Source organism: Idiotropiscis lumnitzeri, chromosome 1, assembly GCF_059441095.1.
Source record: "Idiotropiscis lumnitzeri isolate Australia: NSW breed Sydney's pygmy pipehorse chromosome 1, RoL_Ilum_1.0, whole genome shotgun sequence".
Lineage (NCBI taxonomy): Eukaryota > Metazoa > Chordata > Actinopteri > Syngnathiformes > Syngnathidae > Idiotropiscis > Idiotropiscis lumnitzeri.
The window spans coordinates 4771350-4796142 of record NC_142391.1 but is presented as its reverse complement, the minus strand read 5'-3'; the positions used below and the strand labels follow the sequence as shown (position 1 = coordinate 4796142).

Here is a 24793-nt window from a genome sequence, read left to right as displayed (position 1 = left end):
AAAACCAGCACTGCTGCGTATTCGAGCTGTCAAAGGCGATAAAAAAAAAAAAGACGACGGCGTGACAAAGGTCCAAGGCGGCTTTTATTTGAGGTAAGGCGGCAAGAAAGCAGAGCTGTCAATAATTAGTGGGCCGATGACGCGTTATCAGAGTTCGAAGGTATATTTATATGCAGCAATCTGCATCAACTCATGAGGTCAATTCATGGCTTTTCATCTCGGAAATGGATTTATAGCCATCACGATCCAATTTTGTTTTCAAAATTCACACGACCATGTGACTAAACATGATTTTAGAAATAAATTCTGTGGAAAAAAAAATCTGGATTTAATCACATATGATTACATATTTATGTTCGGAAAGTATTCAACTTTGTCATGAAATTAGTTTTTTGTTCAAGGAAAAAATAAATTAAATTCTCATAAGTTAAGACAGTTGTTTTAAAAAAAAAATCTCACTTCACTGCAATCACATGAAGACTTAAAAAAGGTGAAATTAGAAACGTAATTTTTTTTTTCTTGATAAGGCTTAAATCTAAATGAAGGTTCCCTTTAGACTCGTAAGATTCTAACTTTTTTCTCCGAATTTTCTTTTTTATTTTATTATTATTATTTTATTTATCCAATTTTGTATTATTTTCTATTTCATTATTTATTCTTTAATTAATCTAATTTATATATTTATTTAAATTATTGTTGTATTGCACTGGAGAGGGGAGCTCTCTAATCTCGTTGCACACTGTACAATGACAATAAAGGGATTTCTGATTCTGATGACGATTCTCTTGTTTTTTTTCCTCGCAAAAATAATATAAATATACAAAAAAATACACACTACTTTGTTTCTCGGGCAACCCGACTTAATTCCGTCATATTTTTTTCTCTAAAAATCTGATTCATTCCTGGAGAAAAAAAAATCTAAAAAAAAAAAATACTGCCATAAGATCCATTTGTTTTTTAAACCATCCTTTATTTTCAGTATTATATTTATTTTGAAAAAAAAAAAACAATAGCTACAGCTTCTTAATATATAGTCAGACTTTTTCTCCCAAAAATACGGCTTCATTTAAAGCAAAAAAGTCATAATGCTACAGTGACATATTTTAATAAAACCTTTTTTTGGGGGGTGGGGGGGGGGCTCAAATAATGCAACAAATAATATATTAATCTTCTTAATATAAATGCAAGTTTAAAAAAAAGTCTATTACTTGAGAAATATCTGCCGCCTCGTTTTCCTATCCTGGAATTCATTTAACTTTGCAACTCAATAGTGATCAGCTGAGTAGTCAAAGGAAACCAATGAAGAAGTTGTTATAGGAAATGAAAGTTGACTCTTCACATAAATCAGCAGACCGACAAAAACACAATGAGGTCGATTTGAAAGTCGCTTCCCCTCCAGGAAGAGTTCATCTGAGTAAACTCCGGACTGATAACGAAATCAGGACTTTGCGCCGCTCCAGACTGCTCCTTATAAACAACCATCCCCTCCCGCACCCAAAGACATCTTTAGCGGTGATGGCAGACTTCAGCGACCTCATCGTGCAAATCGGAGACTTTGGGCTTTTCCAGAAGAAACTGCTGCTGCTGTGTTCCTTGCCGCTGATCCCCTTCTCTTTTGTCCTGGTGTCGGCCGTTTTTCTCGGCAGGACGCCGGATCATTGGTGCGCCATCCCGGAGGCCGGGCAGCTCCGGGGGGAGTGCGGTTGGACGGAGGAGGAGGTGAAGGAGGTCACCATCCCCCGTTCCGGTGCCGTCTTAAGCCGTTGCGGCAGGTTCGACTTGAACCTGAGTCAGAGCACTTGCGACGACCTGGAACGCCAGCTGGCGTCCAACAAGACCGCCGTGATCCCTTGCGATGGCGGGTGGGCTTTCGATAAAAACTATTCCACCGTTGTTTCTGAGGTACTTGTCGCTGTGTATTCTCCATGTTCTCTATCCGAATCATGAGAAGAGACTCATAAAGGCATCCATGTAAAAATAGCCAAAGTGCTCAAGTTGACTTAAGTTGCGCTATTTTTTGAAAAAAAAATTCCAACTCAAAAAAGGCGACTAGAACGACTCCCGTGACTTTTATGGTGTTGACAGAGAGCAGGAAATGACTGCAAATCAGCCTTCCTAATGCATCTGTCACTATACTAGCGACTTTTCAAACCCATCTAGCGAATATTATAAAAAAAAAAAAAACTAGCAACAAATCTAGCAACTTTTTACGGTCTTATCACAAACTCCAGAGCAGCCATGGAGACATTCCGAATGAATCGTCACCTCCTTTCACTCAACTGTCACTATATTTAGCAACGTCCCCGATATTTCTGGTGAAAATTTGTCAGAAAAAGCAACTAGAAACAAATCGAGACTTCCTCCTGAGCAGATGTTCGCCTCTCCACAGCCAGATTTTAAATCCGATTTTATTCACGTGTCTGTCGCTATATTTCGTCGTTTTCTGGACCCACCCGGTGACTATTTTTCAAAAGAAGAACTTTTTGCAGATTCGGTTCAAAGATCGGTTGAAGGAGAGTAGCTTAGTCTTACTCTCCACACAAAATAGATTTCAGAGAAACAAAAATAGCCACGTTATCGGAGATTTAACCGAGACTGAGATCAGGAGACATGCGCCGTTCAGGAGGCGATCAGGAAGCTGACAGCAAAGCATAAATCAACTCTTCTGCCCCGCAGTTCTCGTTGGTGTGCGAGAAATCCTGGTTGGCTGATCTCAATCAAGTCATGATGGCATGCGGATTATTCATCGGCGCTTTCATCACTGGCTACTTGTCCGACAGGTTCGCCTCCCGACGTTTGTTTTTGGGGAGAAACAAATGCCGGCAGATGAAACGTCATGAAGCGTCCTTATGCCAGGTTTGGCAGGAAGCCGTGTTTCATTGCCTTCATGTTGTGCCACGGCATCGCGGGCGTCGGCGTCATGCTGTCGCCGTGGTACCCGCTGCTTCTGGCATTTCGCTTCCTGCAAGGGTTTCTTCAGAAGGGAGCGTGGACGTCGTGCTACGTACTGCGTATGTTCATGCTTTCCCACCCCCCCTCCCCCACTTCCACAAAATACTAAAATCAAATGATTTTATTCCTTAAACCAGGGGAGCCGAGTCTTTTTCATATATATATATATATATATATATAAAATAACCAAAATAAAAATGATCAACCTACTTCCATCCATCCATTAGGAACACCCTGAAAGGGTTGCCAGCCAATCACAGGGTACAAAAAAAAAAGACGATTTCGAGCAGGTGTGGGCAAACTACAGCCCGGGGGCCACATGTGGCCCGTGAAACGTTTTAATCCGGCCCGCCGAACTTGAAAAAAATGAAACGAATAAAATCTCGTTAATGTTTTATTTTCTAAATACTGCGGTTTTTCAAAGACATATTTCGTTGTCATGCTTTTGTTCACTTTCATTTAAAATTAAATTGATTTTTTTTTTCTCCGATGCGGTGAGGTGACCAAACCACTCCATCCATCTTCTCTCTCACTAAGTTGTTGCCATATCGCTTTTAGACTTTATTATTAGGTTTTCGAGGAGCTGGACCAAAATGTAACCTGCGCATTTTGCTAGTTAGCGGTGAGTCATGCAACAGGTCAACGACAGGCTAGTGGTCGATCGCGATCGACGCAATGGGCTCCCCAACCTCAAACCAACGCTAAGATGAGTCCCCACAAATGGTAAGGAAAAAAAGAAAAACATCATGCGATTACTTCTCCTACGTTCAGCGGTCAACAACTGACCGGAGTTAATCTTCAACCAGGCGGTCGCATTTTGACACTCAAGAGTGTTACTCCTGTTCAAGCTACTGCGTAATTTTGCTTCACAAAAGGGTGTATTGGGTCGCTTTTTGGGCAATCTGAAGATATCCAGCCTTGATGTGACCAAATTTCTTATCAAACAATCGTTCATTTGATCCAAATACAGTGTTTGAGTTCTTCAGCTCAAACAACAGGAAACTTGTGTCCACGGTATGCCGGACGTTCTTCTCCGTCGGCATGGTGATCATGCCCGGCTTGGCTTACCTCGTACCCTCCTGGAGCACCCTGCAGCTTATCATGGCGCTACCCTGGTTCCTCTTTTTCCCATACTACTGGTAAACTCCGTTTTACCGCCGTGCCGTGTTCATATTCCAATCCGGGCCGTGCAATGAGAACGTGTTTGTTCAGGTTGGTTCCCGAGTCGCCCCGCTGGCTCTTCTCCCAAAAGAGGACCTCGGAAGCCATGAAGATCATGGCCGACGTCGCCAAGTGCAACGGAAGAAGCTTGCCACAGAACATCCAAGAGGTACGTCACTCACCAGTGAAAGTTAAGGCTACTGGACTTTGGATGGAATTTTAGATATTCCTCCCCAAATTTCACCCAAAAAGTCTTTTTGATCCTTTTGATGATTGTGAGCAACACAATTTGATTCACTTCAGATCATTCCTCTGGAGAAGAAGAAAGAACATCCTGTATCGTTTCTGGACTTGTTCCGGACGCCTTTCATCAGGAGGAACACGCTTATTTTAATTTATGCCTGGCAAGTCAGTTTGACGATCCTCGCGGCGAGTCGAGATTTCTTCCCACAGTTGAGTGTTTGCTTTAATTCCCCCTCCGCAGGTTTTCAAGCAGTATTGTGTTCTTCGGTCTGATTCTGCGCCTGGGGCTCACCAATGACAACCACTTCCTGGATTTCTTCCTCTCTTCGGTGGTGGAGCTCCCCACGGGCCTTATTTTCTACCTGCTGGTTGACAGAATCGGCAGACGCTCCCTGATGGCTGCCACCAGTTTAATCGGAGGCCTGGCCTGCCTCGCCGCGCCCTTCATTTCCTCAGGTAGGTTCGAGGTGAGCCCTGCCGTCATGTGACATCGTTCGTAATTTCTGTCACGGGGTTGGTGGGGGATTCTCGGCAGAGCTTTCTTGGTTGAAAAAAGCCGTGGCGTTCATCGGGAGGCTCGCCGTTGCGACGACGTTGGAGACGCTCAGCTTTGCAAACACGGAGCTGTATCCCACCACGCTGAGGTATAGCACGTTTACAAGAGGAAATGATCAAGTAACATGTTTCTGTAAGCCGGAAAATCAGACACACACATCCTTCTGATTATATTTTTACATACTGCTTGTCCGCATGACGGTTGGAGGTGAGCTGGCGCCTAGCCCAGCCAAGGTTATTTTAGTCAACGAAAACTAATAAAATAACTAAAACTAAAATAGAAAAAAACATTTTTTTGGGGTCAACAAAATAAAATAAAATATTCTTTTTTGGAAAAAGCTGACTAAAACTACATTTTACATTTACAAAACTAACAAAAGAAACTAAAAAAACAAAAAAACTAACAAAAAAAACAAAAGCTCACTAAAACTACATTTTACATTTACAAAACTAACAAAAGAAAATAAAAAAAATTAACAAAAAAACAACAAAAAAAACTCACTAAAACTACATTTTACGTTTACAAAATAAAAAAATATAAATAAAAAAAACAAACAAAAAAAAAAACAAAAGCTCACTAAAACTACATTTTACGTTTACAAAACTAACTACAACTAACTATTGTTGAGGAGAAAATGTCCTTAGTTTTCATTTAACACGCAAGCCTTTCGAGTTAATTTTAAAAACATTTATTCTGATATTAACGACACAGCCGTTTCCCAGAAGTAGTCCGCTTAAAGTTTGTCACGCAGAAGCAACATTGTTAAAAAAAAAAAAAAAAAAAAAAAAGGAGGCAGCAAAAGACGTCGCTCCTAGAAGATGTGTTTGTGTGCCGCTGGATTGAATGGCTCACCTGCTCTTGATATTTAACTCAGCCCGAAACGCAACGCTAGCTAAAAAGAGCTTTTCTTTTTTGCTTCATACGTGAAAAAGAAAACATACAGACTATTTTTTGTTGATTTTTTATTTTAATTATGTGTAAAACACTTTTTTAAAGAAAAAGTGATACTGAAATTAAACTAAAACTAACCTATTAAAAAAACTAAGACTAATTAAAACAAAAAAAAAAATGTAAATCAATTTTTTTTTAAAAATTAAAAAAAAAATCAAATTAAATGAAAACTACACAAATTAAAATTGTCAAACTATAATAATAACCCTAATCTCAACTGACTTTGGGCGAAAGGCAGGATAGTTATTGCCAGACAATTCTCAGGGCACACACAGACAAACGAAACTCACACCAGCACAGGGAGGACATGCAAACACCACTTAGGAGCAAAAGTTCGAAGCCTGAACCTCAAAAATTGTGACGCAGTAAATGCTACTTTGCCATGTTGCCCTCGGACACTCACTCAAGGACATCAACGATATTCGCACAAATTGCCGTTCTTTAACAAGACGCTAGGTAGTTCAACCGAATCACAAATTAACTCTACTTACTCACTACGTCACTAATTCCATGACCACGTCTATTTGCGTAGAAACCTTGGCGTGTGCGTGTGCTCTTCAGCGTGTGACGCTGGCGCCATTGTGGCCCCGTTGCTGCTCTACAGGCTGGCAACCTTCTGGGAGGAGCTTCCCTTTTGTGTCTACGGTACGCTCGAAAATGTCTTACCGACCTGAAACCACGTTCATATCAGGTGCCATGCATATAAATGAAGGGGGCGGTACCAAAAAAAAACCTTTGTGCGTTTTTGTTGTTAAAGGGGCTATGTCAGTTGTCACCTGCGGCTTGGTGACGCTGTTGCCGGAGATGAAGGGAGTAGCGCTACCTGAGACTATCGAGGACATGGAGAATCTAAGAAGGTATGAATATTTTACGACTATGTTTTCTTCATTGCGTTCACAAGCAGTCTGGATGCCGTGTTGCACTTTTTTGTTGATGGCGAGAGGTGCCATATATGCAGTGGTGGGCTGGCCTAACAAGAAATCATGATCATATTCTTGAAATTGATGTCATATTATATCCTGGTGTTGAATCTTTAGGTTAGAGTTTTTTTTATCCAATCAGAATTCAGCCAGATTGTGTTGCCGGGCAGATTTCACAATACCAGAAGGACGCACTCTTCGTCCGAGGCCTTCAGATACAATCGTGCGGGCATCTGTTCTGTGCCTCAAGGGGGCTTTCAGAGTTGATAGAAGTTGCGATAGCCAATCAGATCGCGAGTTGATGACAGTAAGGCCTTCTTTCTGAAGGTGATGAACGTGTTTTTGCGATTGGATACTCACTCGTGAGGAGGCAGCGCTATGAGGAATCAACACACCAGAAAGTCCTAATTGGCGACCGTTCAAAAATCTAAAATATATTCATACTTATTTTAAACCAAAATGGCCGAAGGAAGGAATTTAATTGCAGATACACTTGAGAGGCCATTTTCAAGACGGACCTTTCAAGAGAAGCTAGGTCGTCCAACACTCGCTCAGTAGTGCGTAAGTGACTTTCTGTAGATTATTTCTCCAGCTGTGGCGTTATAAATGACGGCAATATGACGGGGATTTAATCAAGTCGGACAAAGTCGGACTTTCCTGAAGGCCTACGTTTGAAATGCACGGCCCGCCACTGCATATATGTATATTGAACTGGGCGGATTGGCAGAAAATACATTTACAGTGTGGTGTGATGTGTTGCTATAAAAACAAGTTCATGTTAAAAATCCGTCTTCAGCGTGTGGCGTCTCTACTTGAGCCACTTCTAATATCCACTTTTGTGACCTCTCGTAGAAAGCAAAACCGATCCAAGGAGGCAAACGACTCGATGACATGACGAGAGGAGGGAGTCTCAAGAAGATTTCGAGCCCTCTTGGCCTCACCGCCGAGAAGCACACATGGTAGAAGCTCCTGGAACGCTTCATTCAACGAAACGAAATTTCTGCCAATCAACATAAAATTTGAAATGGACTTGGCTATTATAACAGGCCGCATTAAAAAGCCATCGATGTACGACATCATCGTCTGTTACTTTCTGCTTGTTACACAATTCTGGAATCACGTCTATTTTAGAACTACCAATAAAGTGAATCGTGAGACTAAGCCCAATTGATTTCTTCGCCTTTTTTGCCCCAGACAACAATGCAAGTGATTGTTGAAGACATCTATTTGTAGCCTGTTTATCTAATTGATGCATGTTTTTGGTCCAAGCCTTTGTCCCGCCGAACGCGTACCCAGAAAAGGCTGAGGGAGGCTAACAAAAGCTGCCCCACATACGTGGCGTCGACTGAATGCGACGACCTGTATGCATTAACAGTGCTGAAGATCGCTGGTATGCGTGAGAAGTGGGTTGCAACTTCAAGCCATTTAAAAAAAATAAAAAAAATTAAAAATCTGAAGCTAACATGTTGGGCAACTAAAATGAAAATAATTGACCAGCGTTGGAGATTTAAACGGTTGCTGGAGTGTCAGGACGGAAATAACATGACCAAGACGTACGATTGATGTCTGATGAGGAAAATGTTCCCCACGCATAACGAAGCTCCACTGACCCATTAAATGAGAGCAGAGGGGGCTTGGAAAGGGGCTGTGAAGAGGGGATGAAGTCGGAAATTAGATTGAGGGGACGCAGAGAATTTAAAAGCACAAGCAAAGAAGGACGAGGACAGTTGGGAAAGTTTGTCTCTCGTTTCAGGAAGTAAGATTCCCTGGTGCAAAAAAAAAAAATGCAGACTGAGGACGAACGGGAACGGCTGGCCCACGTCATCCGACAGTGGAACACTAACAGACTGGATTTGTTTGAAATAAGCGAACCGGACGCAGTGAGTAACGTGCAGCGACCAAGAACTTTGCTAGCGCATGCTCGATTTGACACCCCAAAAAATATTCGATATGGTTTGCGATGCGTGGGGCGCGAAACGATCCGAGGACGGTTCGATTTGGAAGTGGAACGATTGATTGGGATTACGATCTGATTCGATGTAGTACGGCTCAGTTTAAGAGGGTATGATGCAATGACTTTTTTTGTTTTCATTTCACGTACATTTGAATGAACTTGTCAATACCGAGCCCCAAAAAATGATTTCCAGGTTCAAACTGGTTTTGTTATAACAGTGCCTTTTAACACGGCAACAAATTTGCTAATCAAAACAGAACAGACCCAAGAGGAAAAAAATCAAAATCAAAATCGAGATTTATTTAGCATATTTTCTGAACTATAGAGCGCCCCTAGTGGTGAAAGAAAAATCCACAGAAAAGCCGCATCGTTGTATTAGCCGCATGGTTTAAAATCTAGGAAAAAAGTAGTGGCTTATAGTCCGAAAATACCGTCGGTAACTTCAATGGTTTTCAGCAGGGAGGAATTGGCAGAGAGAGGCGAGAGTAAAACTGAAAAGCAGAGTTGAAAAGAGTTTTGTCATAGACTATATGACTTGACTCCATCGTGAGACTGCTTCCATTAAGATATTACATCATTCAGCATCGCAGAATAGAAGATACATCTCAATTTGGGTTTCTGGACTTTCAAAAATGTGAACACAAATGAAAGGGATCCCTTCGCCCGGTGGCCTCTCATTTTGGCTCCTCTTCACCGCAGTCATGGGTACAACCTGATTTAAACATGCTAAAATCAGCCACCGCAATCCGTCATCATCTAGCACAGGGCGAACTTTTTGATTGGTGGGCCACAATGGGTTCTAAAATTTCATAGAGGCGCCGGAACAGGAGCAGATGGTCTTTGACACACGACAGTATTTAGAAAATAAAACATGAACAAGGTTTATCCATTTCATTTTTTTAGAATTCGTTTAACGGGCCGCATGTAGCCCCCGGGCCGTAGTTTGCTAATGCCTGATCTAGCAAGTGCTAAATGACTGTATTATCGGTCTGAGGTGCTGCTCCTGACAGTGATCACTTACCCACATGTGCGAGCTAGCATGCGCGGGCTAGCATGCGCGAGCTAGCATGCGCCTCGTAGTGCGGCACGCCCAGTGTAGGTATTAAATACAGAAATAGCACTCTCAACTGGTTCTGCGCCCTTTGTTACAGCGCGTCTTTTGGCCGTAAAAATACGGTACTCGATTTGAACCCAACTTTCCCAGTATTATGAAAATAAAGCGCGCTGCAATTTTCCCCCTTTTGGCCAATCCAGTCCTGAGTGCGCCCTGTTAGTCCCTAGTGTATAGCCCAGACTCACCTCGGCAAAACGACCATAGCCTAAACAATGTGTTATTTCTTTGCTGTTGTCAGAATCTGGTGTTTCAGGGTGTGATGCGCTTCTACTTAGAAGATCTTGCCGGGGAAAACGTCGCTACCAAGTGCCTGCGATTTTGCAGCAACGCTTCAACCAGCGAGGTGGTCGAAACTCTCGCAGAGAAATTCCGTCCCGATATGAAAATGCTGAGCACTTGCCATTCATTGTACGAGATCCACGGCAAAAAGGGTGAGACACCCAAGTCCAAATGAGGCACTGCTTGGATCCTACAACTTCTTTTTTTTTTTTTTGTCTGTGTGCAAACCAAGAACGAAAACTGGAACCGGATGAGAGACCTTTGGTGGTTCAGTTGAACTGGAACTCTGAGAACCGAGAAGGACGGTTCGTGCTCAAGCAAAGCAAGAAGACACCCGAGGTATCGTCTGCCTTCTGCAAAATTCAGGAAAACTTTTAAAACAATTTAAATCGATGTGATCCATAAAGGAGAGCGGGCCCAATAAGGAAAAGGGGGGCGTCATCCAAACTTTTAAGAGGACACTGTCGAGAAAAGACAAGAAGAACAAAAACAAAGTGTCTGATAAGCCTGCGGGGGACGAGAACCGGTAAAAAGAATAAATAAATAAAAATTGACTGCAGTTAAATTTATGAGATGACTCCTTACTTCTTAAATTCTAGGGGGATTGAAAATCCATCAAAGGACAATCCAGAAACATCGGAAAAATGCACGGGAAAGACAAGGAAAGGAGAGTGGCAGGCAGACACAAGTAAGTCATCGGTCTACACACCGTAAGGACATTGGCTTCCGGTTTTTGCTTTGACATTGATGACATGAATATTTTAAACCACACAGAAAGTCCTCAGCCGGACTCCTTTGATCAGCTTGCTTTACCGCTTGGAATTCAACTCTGCGACCACTGTGAGTACAACCACACGGGATACTTAAAACTTTTGACTCATTGGCCAAAATAAGCGACTGACTCGGTGAATGAGGACGCGACGTTAAAAAAAAAAAAAAAAAAAAGACGGAAAGTCGAGCACGGTTTGTGCTCTTAATGAATTGTTTGAGATTTTGGATACTTTTAAGGGCAGAAAAAAAGCAGACAGATTTGGAAAAGAAAGATAAGCAATTCGGATAATGAATGGATGGAAGATATTCCACATCCAGGGAGAATTCTTTGATGTGGTCAACTCCAAGAATGACCTGTGACCAGTCTTGTCTTGTGACAATGAAAAAAAAAAAAAAAAAAAAAAACACTAGCTTCTGGCATTTAAAAAAAAAAAAAAGCTCTACCGAGCTTGAAAAAACACACACACTTAAGCCGTATCAATTTTCATGTTATCATGAACTAGTTTTGCTCTTTTTGTCAGTTAATTCACAACATGAGCAAAGCTAAGGGAATTGTTTTCATAGCATAAAAGCCTAGACCTTATGCTAGCTAGCTAGCTAGCCTGTTAGCATTAGAATAGAATAGAATAGAAATCCCTTTACTCTTGTGAGTTGATCTTACAGAAAAGCTGAGTTCTGTGATTTTTGTTTCTCGTCAGTACTAGCATAACGCTAACTTAATAAAAGAGAAATAAAAAAAAATATATATATATATTATATCCTAGCGTTGTATTTTTAGGTGAGAGTTTTTATCCAATCAGAATTCCACTAGCTGAGTTGCCAGGCAGACCCGCACTATTCGTCCGAGGCCTTCAGATACAATTGTGCGGGCATCTCTTCTGTCAAAGCCAATGGGCTTTCATATTTGATAAACAGTTGTGATAGCCAATCAGATCACGAGTTGGTTACAGTGAGCTTTCTCAAAAAGTTTCAAATCTCACCGATCACATTTACACTCCTCCAATTTCAGATCGTGACAACTTTTGCCATCTTTGCAGCAGGCGATGTTCCTTTCGTAGACTTGTGGTTTTCAACATGTCCTCATGTGTTCTTATGTCCACCGGTGACGTTTCAGCTGAGGAGGCCTTCCTGATGGCGGTCATTAATTACGCCAACAGCTCCACGATTCACTTCAAACTCTCGCCAGCGTATGCCCTCTACGCTGCAGCCCGTTTTGCGCTGCGACGCCCGGACGCCTCGACTGGCGGCGTAACCTTTATCGCAGACAAAATGGTGGCTGTGACAAGCAAGGTCATCCAGGCAAGTCAAGGAACAAACTCTTAACACCAAAGTCAGTGTTAAAGGCAGCGATGGGGGTCAGTCACTGTTTTGATCACTTGTGACTTGACAAAAAACTAAAAGAGACTTGAGTGGACTTGAGTTTTAAAGAAAGTATTCGTCAAGCAAAACATCTATAGCAGGCGTGGGCAAACTACGGCCCGGGAGCCACATGCGGCCCGTTAAACGTTTCAATCCGGCCCGCCGAACTTGGAAAAAAATGAAATGAATAAACCATGTTAATGTTTTATTTTCTAAATACTGTGGTTTTTCCTCGGCCCATCACTGATTACCTGTGACTTGATAAGACGAAGACAAAACGACTTGTGCCTCGAAAGGTTCAGACTCACTACTTGAATGCAAATGACTTGATCCCATCTCCGTTTGGAGGTCCAGGGCACTACAAAAAAACGAGTTTTATTCTTCTTCCAGAGGCAGCATGACATCGCCGGAGCACTCGCCTTCTGGCTGGCTAACACCTCAGAGCTGCTGAACTTCTTCAAACACGACAAGGACCTCAGCAGTCTCACGCAACAAAGTCAGCTGGATCTGTCCCACCTTGTGCACAAAGCATACAGGTAAGTGCTTACTGGATTCTTTGCACAGATTTGAATCAAATCCAACTATTTCGTTCTGGATTCCATCTGTTTGTATCACCCTAGTCACCTGATTCAGTGCGTCCAGAATGAACTCAGCAAGAATTTGCCAACATTTTTGATTGATCCTGAGCAACATGGTCCTCTACCTGCTGGGATAGGTATAAACATCCTTCAGCAGACACACACGCATTAGGAACGCAACGAAAGCTTTTGAGTATGTGCCGATGTGCCAAAAACTGCAGTTCTGCTTCGCATTCGTCTTTACCACGAGAGTGCTTCTGTCGAGTCCAGAGTTGTTCAACCCCGTTCCTCGAGGGCAGCTGCCCAACCTGTTTTCCATCTGTCACTGCTGCAACACAACTGGTTCAAATAGTCAAGATAATCAGCAAGGTTTGCAGATGCTGGATCACGATCATGATTATTTGAATCAGATGTGGGACAGATGTGAAACAGACAGGACAGCGGCCCTCGAGGAACAGGATTCAACACCCCGGGTCTAGTCAATTGCACCATGGTCGAACCGAGCTGCTAAGTCATGAGTGGAGACGCTCTGGGTGGGGTGGTTTTATTTAAATTAACTGAATTGAGCATGTTCTCCCCATGCCTATGTGGGTTTTCTTCGGGTACTCCAGTTTCCTCCCACATTCCAAAAACATGCCTGGCAGGTTGATTGGACACTCTAAATTGCCCCTAGGTATGAGTGTGAGCGCAGATGGTTGTTCGTCTTTGCGTGCCCTGCGATTGGCTGGCAACCAGTTCTGGGAGTCCGCCGCTTACTGCCCGAAGACAGCTGGAATAGGCTCCAGCACAAATTTGTGGAAATTGATACCTCACTTGCAACTATTTGCATAAAGCTATTGAAAAGTCCATTTTCAATGATTAAAACAACCATAAGAATCTTAAAATAGTCTCCAGGTTACAGAACGTTTCACATCTGCGTCCCTATCATTCCAGAGATGGTACTGAACACCTTAATGAACACCATGTCACTGTTGCGGCGCTACCAGGTCAACCCGGCCCTCGCCATTCAGCTCTTCTCCCAGCTCTTCCACTTCATCAGCACCTGGCTCTTCAACCGCCTCATGAACCTTGATGCCAGCACCCCAGGCTTGCGCTCACACTATTGGGGGGCAGCTCTCCGCCAGAGGTTGGCTGGCATAGAAGTCTGGGCGGAGAGGCAGGGCCTGGAGCTGGCGGCTGACTGCCACCTGGGACGCGTCATCCAGGTCGGGTGTTGCGTCGCAGGAAACAGGATAATATCCCAAACTTTGTCCGTTTAATAGTATGGGTTTGTTTTACAGTAAACCCCCCATTTTTTTTTTTAGCCTGAACTTTTTAATAGCTACGGAAGCGTATTGCATTCACTTGAGAAAAAAAATAAATAAATCTTGTTTTTCTGAGTAATTTTTATTTGAGGTCTTTGTTTTTTTTATTAATTTTTTTTCTTCTCTGTTTTATGGAGTAATCCTTTTTGTTTTTTCAGAGTCATATTTTATTTCTGTTTTTCTGAGTATTTTTTTCGTCTGGTTTTTGGAGTAATTTTTTTCCCTGTTTGTCTGAATATTTTTTTCCCCCCGTGATTACAGAGCAAATGAGTTAAACGTTCATTCCTTAATTGATAGAGCAAGCTCGTAAGCAAACATACGGAACCATATTGCATTCAGTTGAGTAATTTTTTTGGGCCTTTGTTTTTTTATATTTTTTTTCTTTGTTTTATGGAGTATGGGAAAAAAGAAAAAAACATTACTTCGAAAAACAGAAAACAAAATTACTCAGAAAAAAAAGACTCAGAAAAAGAGAAAAAAAATACTTAAAAAAAACAGGAAAAAAAATTACTTCGAAAAACAGAAAAAAATTACTTTGAAAAACAGAAAAAAAATACCTCGAAAAACAGAAAAAAAATTACTCCAAAAAACAAGATTTCTTTTTTATCTCAGGTGAATGCATTACGCTTCTGTAAATAGCCACTCGGCAGAGCAAAAACATATTCTGCTTTCTTCTTTGCTTCCACAGGCAACCACACTCCTGACTATGAATAAATACGCCACACAAGATGTGAACGAGATCCAGAACACCTGTTTCAAGCTGAATTCACTGCAGCTGCGGGTTTTATTAAGTGGATACTTTTATGCCCCTAATGAGCCTCCCATCCCAGCGGTAAGGCAAAGCAAGGCAGCGTTACTTATACGGCGCATTTCAAAGTCGGGTTTCCATGAATCGACCCAAATCTGTAGACCTCAAATCCTAACTCGGTTTATTTTCAATTAATATTTCTTTTAATATATTCAAAACCAAAACCATTCAGTAGCTGAACTTCAAAGTCTATTCTCCAGCGGACTGGGAGTCAGTATAAAAGCTTTTTGGACTAGAGTAATGCGTTCTGATCTCATTGTATGAAACTAATTGTATCACCGTTTGCCACCACCGTGACTTTCTTGTGATGACGACGCCTACTTTTAGAATCGTTACTTTTGACCTTTATTGATGTGACGTGACAGCCGTCCACTATCTGGTTGCAGAATTTGATTGACGCCGTGGTGGAGGCAGCAGAAGCCTCGTCCGACAACCTGCTTCATCAGGAAGGCCGAGACGTGCAGCTGGAGGAGAATCTCGACCTCCACCTGCCCTTCCTGCTGCCGGACGGGGGATACTCCTGCGACAACGTGAGAGGAATCCCGCCCGGCTTTCGGGAGTTTCTAGAACCCATTTGCCAGAGAGGTAAAGGACACGTAAAGATGTGAATCGCACAAAATAAAACCACCACTGTTGTCTGATGCTTCCTTTGTAGGTCTCTGCTATCTCACCCCACAGCAGAACCTGAAAGGTGATTGGACCATCTTCTTCACTCAAGCAGGAACTCCATTCTGGGTATATATTACGCAAGATAAAAGCTGACGGATAAGCAGCGGTTATTTATGTGACCTAATGAGTGCGGTCCGGAACTGGAGATACCCTTGCGAGGGTTCTCAATAGTGGAGGGCAGTGCATTTCACACCTGGGCCTTCAGTGAAGTCCTACTTGAATGAATCCCCCTCATAATAGCATCTTTTATGACAACACAACTGGACGATTAATATACACAAACACACTTACGCACTACTGAGTGAGTGTTGGACGACCTAGCTTCTCTTGAAAAGTCCGTCTTGAAAATGGCCTTGCAAGTGTATCTGCAATTACCGTATTTTCCGGGCCATAGGGCGCTCTTTAAGGTCCCTAATCTTGCCCAAAACAAACAAAGCGCCTCGTAAAGCGGCGCGCCCATTATATGGACTAAGCATCACTCGCGACCATCAACCCTTTTACTCATTGGGCTGTTCGGAGTGCATGTTAGCACACCCTGCTGGTCAAAGTCTGAGTCATCTATGCTTCTAATTGACCGTGACTTATACATTATGTGACTATGGTGTTTGGGTGATGGCGCGGATGACCTAGCACGAGCAGCCGGTGTAGGAGAAAGCTGGAGAAAAGGGCAGCTGTCCACAATGTTGTAGTCTGTCTTATCATTTATGTTATTGCAAGCAAGAAACGTCCCAGGTTTAGACAACAGACAAAAAGCCCAAAGCACAACAGCACATCTCTCTAAACAGCCATATGATTGGCTGAGTCTGAGTGGCTCCCAAGAAGCCATTTCTGTAATTGGCTAAGGCTGAGTGGCTCCCAAGAAGCCATCGCTATAATCTTTTTGTGTTATTTTTATTTCTTTTGGGTATATTGATGGCATGAGAGATACATGTTTTGTGTTAATCTTATTTCTTTGTTTCATTGTTTGCTTGTATGCTGAGTTTTTTTTGGTTTTGATTTGAAACCGTGACTCTAAGGAGTGTGGTGACCAGTGAAGTCCCTCCCCTGACCTTGTCTAGTAGGCTAATTCCAAGACACCGTTTATTGGTTAGAGTCATTATTATTGACAGTGATTCCTAATAGTTTCATGACATCTGTCAATGAAATGGGGTGATGCCTCTGGCAGTGATTCTTTATGGGATTGAGTCCTGGTGAACTGGCATCAGCCGAGCTAGTGCGAGCAGCCGAGTTAGCGTCTTGTAATGCGGCGCGCCTAGTATATGCATTAAAGACGGAAATAGCACCCTCAACTGGTGTTGCGCCCTTTGAGGCAGCGCGTCGTATGGCCGTAAAAATACGGTAACTCCACACTTTTCCCTCCTTCAGCCATTGAGGTTTAAAAAGCAAGAATATATTTTAGATTTTCGAACGGTCGCCAGCTACGACTTCCGTCTAGATTTCGCATAGCGCTGCCCCCGCAGAGTGGGTATCCAATCACAAGACGCGTTCATCACCTTCAACGCAAGGCCAGCGAGAAGACCTGTCGGTCATCAACTTGTGATCTGATTGGCTATCGCAACTGCCTATCAACTGTAAAAGCCCCCTTGAGGTACAGAACTGACGCTGCACGATTGTATCTGAAGGCCTCGAAAGAACAGTGCGTGCTACTGGTGTTGTGAAATCTGCCTAGCAACACCAGCTTGCGGAATTCTCATTGGATAAAAAACGCCAACCTAAAAATTCAACGCTACGATATAATATGACATCAATGTGAAGAATATGATTTGTTTTGGTTTTTTTAATATGTGAGGCCAGCAGCACGGCCCACCACTGGTTCTCAATATAAATTTGACTGTTTGTCCAGTTCAATAAGGAGCTGAAAATAGATTAGCGAGTGTGGCATCAAGAGTATTACCCTAATTACTCCATTTTCTTTTTCATTTCACTCAAGTGACGGTGTGTCTGAAGTTCAATTGTAGCTAAACGTTTGTCGAGCAACAGAAAGAGGAAAAAAAAAATATATCCATCAACCAAGATCCAGCTTGAAAAACTCTGATTATCACCATTAGGACAACCAGAGGGAGCCAGAGACTGTTACGGTCACTCTGAAGAAACCTCTCACCAGTGGCATGGGGGTCAGCATCGTGGCTGCGAAGGTAACCGTGGCAACCCTGACAAAAACGTGGTTCCCGTACAAACGCCAGCGCTTTTCGCCAAACGTCTGACCTGATTAGCATCTTTGATGTAACTCTGCCTCAGGGAGCAGGCCAAGACCACCTTGGGATTTACATCAAGTCCATTGTCAAGGGAGGACCAGCTGAGATGGTGGGTTCACACAAACCCGAGCCATCCACGGGAGGTTTCTGAAACATTTCCAATTTTTACAGAATGGACTCTTGACTGCGGGGGACCTGCTGCTCAGTGTGGACGGTCAAAGTTTGCAAGGCCTCAGCCAGGAAAGGTCGCGACCAGAGATGCAGCTGACCTAAGCCCACAGATGTTCCGGGAACTTTTTCCGCATTTTGATGTTTTGTCTGCTTTTAGGGCGGCAGCGATCATGTTGCAAACCGGACCTATTGTGACGTTAAAAGTGGCAAAGTTTGGTGCAAGCTTCCACGGCCTTGGTGCTCTGCTGGGTGATCCCGCCACCGTTGAGACTGCAGGTAAAAACCGTCAACATAAACTTTGTCTCGCAACAGAAAGATTGTTGGAAAACTCCGATGACCACTTTGTTTTCCTAAAGCGGGTGACAACAGCCACGTCGGCGCAAAATGGAAAGAAATTCCTCTGTACGCCATTGAGGATCCTGCTCAACCGGAGCAGCCGGGTATTCGGCCCGACCGCGACGGGAAAAGGAAAGCGCCGATCATGCAGAAGAACAGACAATTTTATCGCTCCAACCCCAACATGGCCGGTGGGTTACGTTGCGATGACAATGAAATACGCTAAAGTGGGTGGGGGTGGTCACATGATCAACGGTACTATTTTTAGGATTTGATTTATTTTTTCTGCATATTCTGACAGACTTTGCCCCCGAGGATGGCGATGAGCTCGTCAGCCGAGACGTGCGAGGGAACAAGTCCGTTTCCAACCTTTGCACTGATGTATGACGTTCTTTCTTCTCAGTCGGTGCAGATTTATTTTCTATATCTCACACAAGGACACCCACTTTGTCTGTTATTAGACAGTTCATCGGGAATATTTGACACTCCCGACCCCGAAATATCAGGACAAGAACACATCCGCATCCAGTCGACCGCAGCACATGTTTCAGGTGTCTTTGAGGCCTTTGGGAGGACAGAGTGCTGTTCACAAAAGGACCGTTATGGTAAAACCGTCAATATTTCACTGCTATGAACAATCTGGGCTGTATCCTGGCAATTTGTGTCCACCTCGCTTCCTTTTTATTTTTAGAACAATTTAGGGTGGGGATTTTTGTCTAATTTTGTAATCGTCAAATTCAGATCTTTAAAATTCTCAACATGAAAAACAATAAACTGCATCCATCTAATTTTAACTGTTGGCACTATTGTGGCCAGATTTGGCAAATATATTGATGAGAGTGAATCAGACAATTTGGGTCTGCTTCGATGTCTTTAAATTAAAAATGTTTATTATTTTTTGGGGCAAGGGACCAATTTTGTATAATATTTTTATTTTAAAAACGCTGTTTAATGGCTTAGTACTAGGACTGTCAAAATTAGAGCGTGAACTCGAGATTAATTTAAAAAAAAAAAAAATCACGCGATTAAATATTTTAACTCAGTCAACTAAATAAAGCTTCACAAAAAACAGTAGTTGAAAAATGTGAATAATGCCCATTAATTACATATTTTTTGCAATTAATTAGTTAAAGAAATTTCATCGCTTGACAACACTTCTTCATACACACCCATAGAGCAAAAATAATGACAATTTTGACTTTAAGAAGTGGCCGTAGCCTCTGCTGAGCATGGCAAAATACATTTCCATTTAAGAATTGGAAGCTACATTTTGCCCGGCTGCAAAGAGACTGAAAAATTAACTGTTGGTTCGTGGATGAAAACGGAGCTGCACAAACAAGCTGGAGAACGCAGCAGTAAAGAATCATGATCGAATGCTTTCTTTGCGTTGTCATAAAAAGAAGCCATAAAAATGTACTCTCTTCTCCTCCCCACTCTAGCGTCAAGCTCTTTCACAAGAAAACTTGTGCGTGGACACAGGAGGCCCCCTGGTGGACAAAAGTAAAAGTCAGACAATCTGGCAAGGCCGAGGCGCCAAGCAAAACTACCACTCGCATCTTCCCATTCGCCCGAGCTTCTCCACTCAAAACATCCTCACAGACAACTGCTGTCCGGTCAAAGGTCACCACGGAACGCGCGCGGGAGTCTGGAGGAACCCCTTTTCACAACAACCCACGCCGACGCCTTCGATCCAGCCTGTCCGCATCGACATCCCTGTGACCAGGCCGCTTGTTCCTCACTCCAATCCTCCGCTGACTACATTCCAACATCGTTCCCGTCTTGCGCCACTGACGTCCGATCAAGCCCTCCAAATAAACGGGCAATCCACTCAACGGCGTCCGAAACCTCCCATCAGCTACTCGTGTCCCATTTCTGCCGTGATGAAGCTACCGCAATCGTCGCGGCCGTCCCAGCAACATGCGGCAAAACCTCAAGTGAGCATCACCCCCACAAAGCACGTTTCCTTCCAAGAACCGCCGACCCAGAAGAAGCACAGCCCTCATCCGGAGGAGCATAAAGAAGCGAGAGAGACGCCGAAACTGCATGAGGTCGAGCTCCTGGAGCAGGAGGTGAGAGCGCTTCAGGGCAAGGCCGAACTAAGCGCCAAGGAGACCGAGCGACTTGGCAACCTGAATCTGGAGTGGCAGTTTCAGAAGAGGCTGCGAGAGATTCAGCAACGAGGAGAGGACGAGGACGACGAGGACTTGGACATGATGCTGATGATACAAGAACTGGAGGTAAGGTATCAAGATGGTGGTATAGTTGTTTGGCGACTCCGTAGGGAGTTCTGGGAAATGTAGGAAATCACCACAAAGGTTATGCAAACGAGCAATGAGAGTGATCGGATCGGCATGTGAATTTTTAACGCAAAGAAAGTTGCCCGCGGTTCCGCTCATCTTTATCTCAGTGCAAAATGGCGAATAACAAATGAGTCAAATTTCTTTGCAAAGGAAACCGTGTTTTTTTTTGTGTTTATGGCATTTTGCAAGATATTTCAACAGCAGCTTCAAGGACCCATCAAGAAAGATAGAAGATTCATTTTTTACATTTGCCAAAATCTAAAATGACTAAAGATGTAATGAGCCATTTTAACGTACAAAAACAAACAGTAATTCTTCAATTTTTTATTTTTTTTGGTCTTCCAGAGCAAGAAAAACCCACAAGCGAATGCAAACGATGATTTGAAAGCGCAGACCAAAAGTCTTCCCGCCGCAAAAGATGAGACAGCAGGTACTTTTGAAAATTGGATTCAGCAGATGAATTCATTCAAGAACACTTTGTGCTTGTTTGTCACTCGAGATTTTATTGTCGCTTCGATTTTTTTTTTTTGGGCAGATTACATTTCAAGCGGGCGACTACAGAACAACACACTGGAGTGAGTGCTAAGAAAAAGTAGTCATTATTGTTTTGGTGTCGTTTGAAACAGTGAACCACGATAGCTTCTCTTGTTTACAAGCAATCCCTGAGAATTTTCTTTTTTTTTTTTTGCTCCCCGTCATGAAAAGTCAAGTATTATGTTTAAAAAAAAAAAAAAAACAACTGTATATCCGCAGGTGCCGAGAAGACAAAACGCGGAGGATGTCAGCTCCCGAAAAGTTGCCGTTCAAGGAGCGTCAGCGTCTGTTTTCTTTGGCATCCAGCGCATAAATAAAATGATTAAGCTTTGCTAAATATGTTTAAAAAAAATGTCCAACAAAGTTGTGTCAAAACAGAATGAAAATTTAGACACCAACTTACCGTAAAAACACAGAGTTAATATGGTACCACACTTTCTTAGTATCCTTCAACGTCACTTGTTTTTTTTATGGCTTGATCACATTTAAAGTGACAATTGTAGACTCAAATAATAAAGTTTTTCATCTTGTACCTCAGAGTTGATTTCTGATAGACTTCCCCGCACATTTATGATTGATCTCTATGTTGATTATATAGGAACCGACAGTGTCTTATGATGACGCAATAAAAGTAGTGCTTTGCCACCATCTTAAGGCATCTCTAGGCAATCAAATAATCATCAATTAATCGAGGATTTTAGCGGGAAAAATTATCTTATTTAGTGCGTTGATAAAACTGTACCACAGCTTTTTCTTGGTCTTTGGTTTCGATGGAGCCCGAGCGCAGTCGACGGATCTCGTTGATGGCGTCGATGCCGGACATTTTCCTCGTCTTGACCAGGTAGCAGGCCAGCATGGTCCCCGTTCTTCCGTGGCCGTGCATGCAGTGTACAGCCACGGCCTAAAAAAAAGGGAGGACAAGCGTCAGTATGACCCGTTTAAACTGTTCTCCTTGAAACTGTTCTTTAAAATTCTATATCACTTATCCCACTTGGGCCAAAAGGCAGACTAGACTCATCACACTCGCATTCATTTTGAGAGTCTTTGAAATTAAATAATCATAAAAACAGAATAATAAACCTAACATGCATGTTTTTTGGGGGGGGGGGTAAAAGGTGGCACACAGACGGTGAATTAAATTCACAATAATTGGTTAAAGATTCCAATACTCTTTGGCCTATATATTTCCTGAAATGAGAGCAAAACATCAAAGGTACTACTTAATTATGATTGGCTAACCTTTGCAGTTCTGATATGATGTCATGTTACCACAACAACAACGCACAACTGATCAGGATTTACCGATCCAAACTGTTCCGCAACAAAACTGACCGAAATAGAAACATGGCTCTAAATTGGACCTTTCTGAAGTCCTGTACCTCTCCTTTGCTGTTGGCCTCCTCCACAATAGCGAGAAATTTATCAATCTGAGACGGCGACGGGGCGGTGAAGTCCGTGATCTTGATGTGATGCAGCTGCAATTTAGGACAAGTGTCGTAATTGGGCGGCTTGCGCTCACACAAGCACACCAGGTGTTGGATGCCTTGGTCCAGAAGATACTGGTACTCCGTCGTCATGCGGGGAAATGCCAGTCCGGCCACTTTGTCCTGGTCCACCCATGAGAAATTGTTCGGCGGCGTGGAAGCCATTCTGAGGAGGATGCAAGGAAAATTTGTACGTTTTAGGAAAGGAAGATGACTGTGAGTAGCCCTAGTAAGTCGTAGTATTATTAGTGAGAGAACATGGGTGATGTTAACACAAAAACGACCTGGTAAAAAACTGGAAACTGGACTATCCCACTTTAGTCGCAGAAAAAAATGTCGCTTATTTTTTGCTCTTTGTGAAACGCTCAAGCTGCCATAAGAAGGAATAAAATCACTCATACAATAGTGCTTTGTGGAAAGGGACTACGTTCATGTGAGGGAAGGAGCTTCTATTAAACAGGTTAACATAAATGAAACAACGGCACCGTGTCCCACGGTAACAAGGACCAAGTTTTTTTGTTTTCAGACTCCAAAATGCCATTTTCGTCCTGGACTAAATGATATCCACTTCATCTGTTTTCGGTTGAAAAGTTGCAACGTCAATAAATTGGTTTTACGAAACAGACATTCCAGCGATTTAGAAAATGAGACTTGTACGTTCAACTCATTCAAGCAAGATGACATACTGGGCTACCGTCAGCAGCATACATACAGAAATATATTTTAACAAGACTCACGCGAAAATAAACACTTGAGTAAGTGAGAAACTACACGTTAAAACACACGCTACTTCATGCTACATGCTAACGCAACGGCAAACAGCCAGTGTCATCAAAGCAGCACGCACAAACATGCAATTAATGATTTAAACTCACATCGTTGTAGTGGGAAAGCGGGCGAAGAGGAGACCGGTGGCGTCTTTTCGTCCCAAACGTGAGCTTACCAGAGTTTCGATGCCGACGTCAGCCGCTTGTTACATAACGTTAGTTAAGGAATGCAGCGCGGCATGGTGGGTAGTTGCGGAAGTGCCGACCCAAGTCCCGGACACGACCACAGGCGGACTATTTTAGGAGCGTCATTTTTTTTCAAGAAAAATTGAGCATATTAAGCGAGCTAGTGGGCAATTAAAAAAAAAAAAATCACATTTTATCTATTACATTTAATAATTATGTTGGGTCTACAAACGGTATGTCAGGATGGCCGAGCGGTCTAAGGCGCTGCGTTCAGGTCGCAGTCTCCCCTGGAGGCGTGGGTTCGAATCCCACTTCTGACAGCTGAACTTTTTCACTGTTGCTTTTTCTTACTTTAATACTTCTTATCTGTTTGATATGGACCGTGTGTGGTAACTTTTTCTTATCTGTTTGATATCGACCGTGTGTGGTAACTTTATACATGTAAAGTACATCATATATGTACAGCCAATATGCACAGTTTCAAAAACAATACTGAGCTTTAATACTGCAAAGGAAAAACAAATACTTAAGTGATAATGTAATTTAAACATACAGTACTTAAAAGGTTAATAAAAGCTGTACTTAAATAAATGTTTGAAATGAAACCGTTTAAAAAAAGAACGCAAGTATTTGGTACTCAAAAGTTATATATAACAGAGCTGTAAAGAGTAAAATACAACCCTCATATCATATTAAAATTTTCATTGTGTTTAATTAACAGAAAATAGTGATGGGTCACGAATACAACGTGTGTAGTGTAAAAAGAGTAGTTTGAAATATTTGGGGGATTATTCCATAATATTGTAATTAGTTTATTTTTAATATAATCACTTTAGAAATTTTATATCCAAACTGAACCCCAACTGGGTGATCTTAACTTTTCATGTCATCACAGATCCTCTTTGAGAAAACAAAAAAATCTCTTCTTTGTCCACTGTGGATTTAATTTAAAAAAAAAAAGAAAACTAATTTATTGGTTCCCCAGTAATTGAATTGTGACCATTTCTGCAACCAGCCACCAGGGGACATCCACATTCTTTTTGTCCCGAGAGCGAGCTTCCTAGCTTTGTTGCATTTTGGACTGAACGGAATTTATGGTAAATACGTTATTAGGCGTTTCATTTGCAGCAATAACATGTATTTTTTTGCAAAATATTCAAAGCAGTTATCTACTGTATATAGTGTAGTATTTATTTTTTTA

At 42.4% G+C, this 24793-nt stretch overlaps 3 protein-coding genes and 1 non-coding gene across 5 annotated transcripts; 3 read left to right on the top strand and 1 right to left on the bottom strand.

The window, feature by feature from the left end:
- The first annotated feature begins 1382 nt into the window (after positions 1 to 1382).
- slc22a3 (solute carrier family 22 member 3) lies at positions 1383 to 7909 on the top strand. Its single transcript, XM_088312166.1, has 11 exons — positions 1383 to 1902; positions 2677 to 2780; positions 2857 to 3011; positions 3923 to 4091; positions 4165 to 4282; positions 4417 to 4517; positions 4598 to 4812; positions 4892 to 5000; positions 6396 to 6508; positions 6621 to 6720; positions 7636 to 7909. The coding sequence occupies exons 1-11, from the start codon at positions 1516 to 1518 to the stop codon at positions 7676 to 7678; spliced, it is 1614 nt and encodes a 537-aa protein (XP_088168292.1). The 5' UTR covers positions 1383 to 1515; the 3' UTR covers positions 7679 to 7909.
- A 571-nt stretch (positions 7910 to 8480) lies between these two features.
- afdnb (afadin, adherens junction formation factor b) lies at positions 8481 to 21710 on the top strand. The gene is made up of 24 exons (XM_088312155.1): positions 8481 to 8663; positions 10090 to 10282; positions 10363 to 10469; positions 10538 to 10656; positions 10730 to 10818; positions 10905 to 10970; positions 12016 to 12200; positions 12651 to 12796; positions 12881 to 12975; positions 13772 to 14043; positions 14831 to 14974; positions 15337 to 15535; positions 15606 to 15685; positions 17668 to 17754; positions 17858 to 17923; positions 17986 to 18059; positions 18143 to 18261; positions 18342 to 18512; positions 18623 to 18702; positions 18783 to 18926; positions 19761 to 20558; positions 20967 to 21051; positions 21157 to 21196; positions 21375 to 21710. The coding sequence occupies exons 1-24, from the start codon at positions 8568 to 8570 to the stop codon at positions 21466 to 21468; spliced, it is 3549 nt and encodes a 1182-aa protein (XP_088168281.1). The 5' UTR covers positions 8481 to 8567; the 3' UTR covers positions 21469 to 21710.
- dusp23b (dual specificity phosphatase 23b) lies at positions 21104 to 23718 on the bottom strand. Of its 2 annotated transcripts, none has more exons than XM_088312185.1 (3): positions 23583 to 23718; positions 22535 to 22805; positions 21104 to 22056 (listed from the first exon to the last, which is right to left on the bottom strand). In XM_088312185.1, exons 2-3 carry the CDS (start codon positions 22802 to 22804, stop codon positions 21871 to 21873), a joined length of 456 nt encoding a protein of 151 aa, XP_088168311.1. In that variant the 5' UTR covers position 22805; positions 23583 to 23718; the 3' UTR covers positions 21104 to 21870. The 2 variants fall into 2 exon arrangements, with proteins under 2 accessions (XP_088168311.1, XP_088168302.1); XM_088312176.1 differs by having other exon boundaries at positions 23515 to 23692.
- Positions 23719 to 23829: 111 nt separating this feature from the next.
- trnal-cag (transfer RNA leucine (anticodon CAG)) lies at positions 23830 to 23912 on the top strand. The gene has a single exon. It is a non-coding gene; the product is annotated as a tRNA-Leu (tRNA).
- Positions 23913 to 24793: the final 881 nt, after the last annotated feature.

What these genes read in the sequence shown, in the direction of transcription:
- slc22a3 (XM_088312166.1), top strand. Translation starts at nt 1,516, where the DNA reads ATGGCAGACTTCAGCGACCTCATCGTGCAAATCGGAGACTTTGGGCTT. An exon ending in TGCCACAGAACATCCAAGAG is followed by an intron (nt 4,283 to 4,416) that starts GTACGTCACTCA and finishes GATTCACTTCAG; the next exon opens with ATCATTCCTCTGGAGAAGAA. An exon ending in CTTATTTTAATTTATGCCTG is followed by an intron (nt 4,518 to 4,597) that starts GCAAGTCAGTTT and finishes CCCCCTCCGCAG; the next exon opens with GTTTTCAAGCAGTATTGTGT.
- afdnb (XM_088312155.1), top strand. Translation starts at nt 8,568, where the DNA reads ATGCAGACTGAGGACGAACGGGAACGGCTGGCCCACGTCATCCGACAG. An exon ending in AATTCAACTCTGCGACCACT is followed by an intron (nt 10,971 to 12,015) that starts GTGAGTACAACC and finishes GTGACGTTTCAG; the next exon opens with CTGAGGAGGCCTTCCTGATG. An exon ending in ACCTGGGACGCGTCATCCAG is followed by an intron (nt 14,044 to 14,830) that starts GTCGGGTGTTGC and finishes TTGCTTCCACAG; the next exon opens with GCAACCACACTCCTGACTAT.
- dusp23b (XM_088312185.1), bottom strand. Translation starts at nt 22,804, where the DNA reads ATGGCTTCCACGCCGCCGAACAATTTCTCATGGGTGGACCAGGACAAA. An exon ending in AGGCCAACAGCAAAGGAGAG is followed by an intron (nt 22,057 to 22,534) that starts GTACAGGACTTC and finishes CCTTTTTTTTAG; the next exon opens with GCCGTGGCTGTACACTGCAT.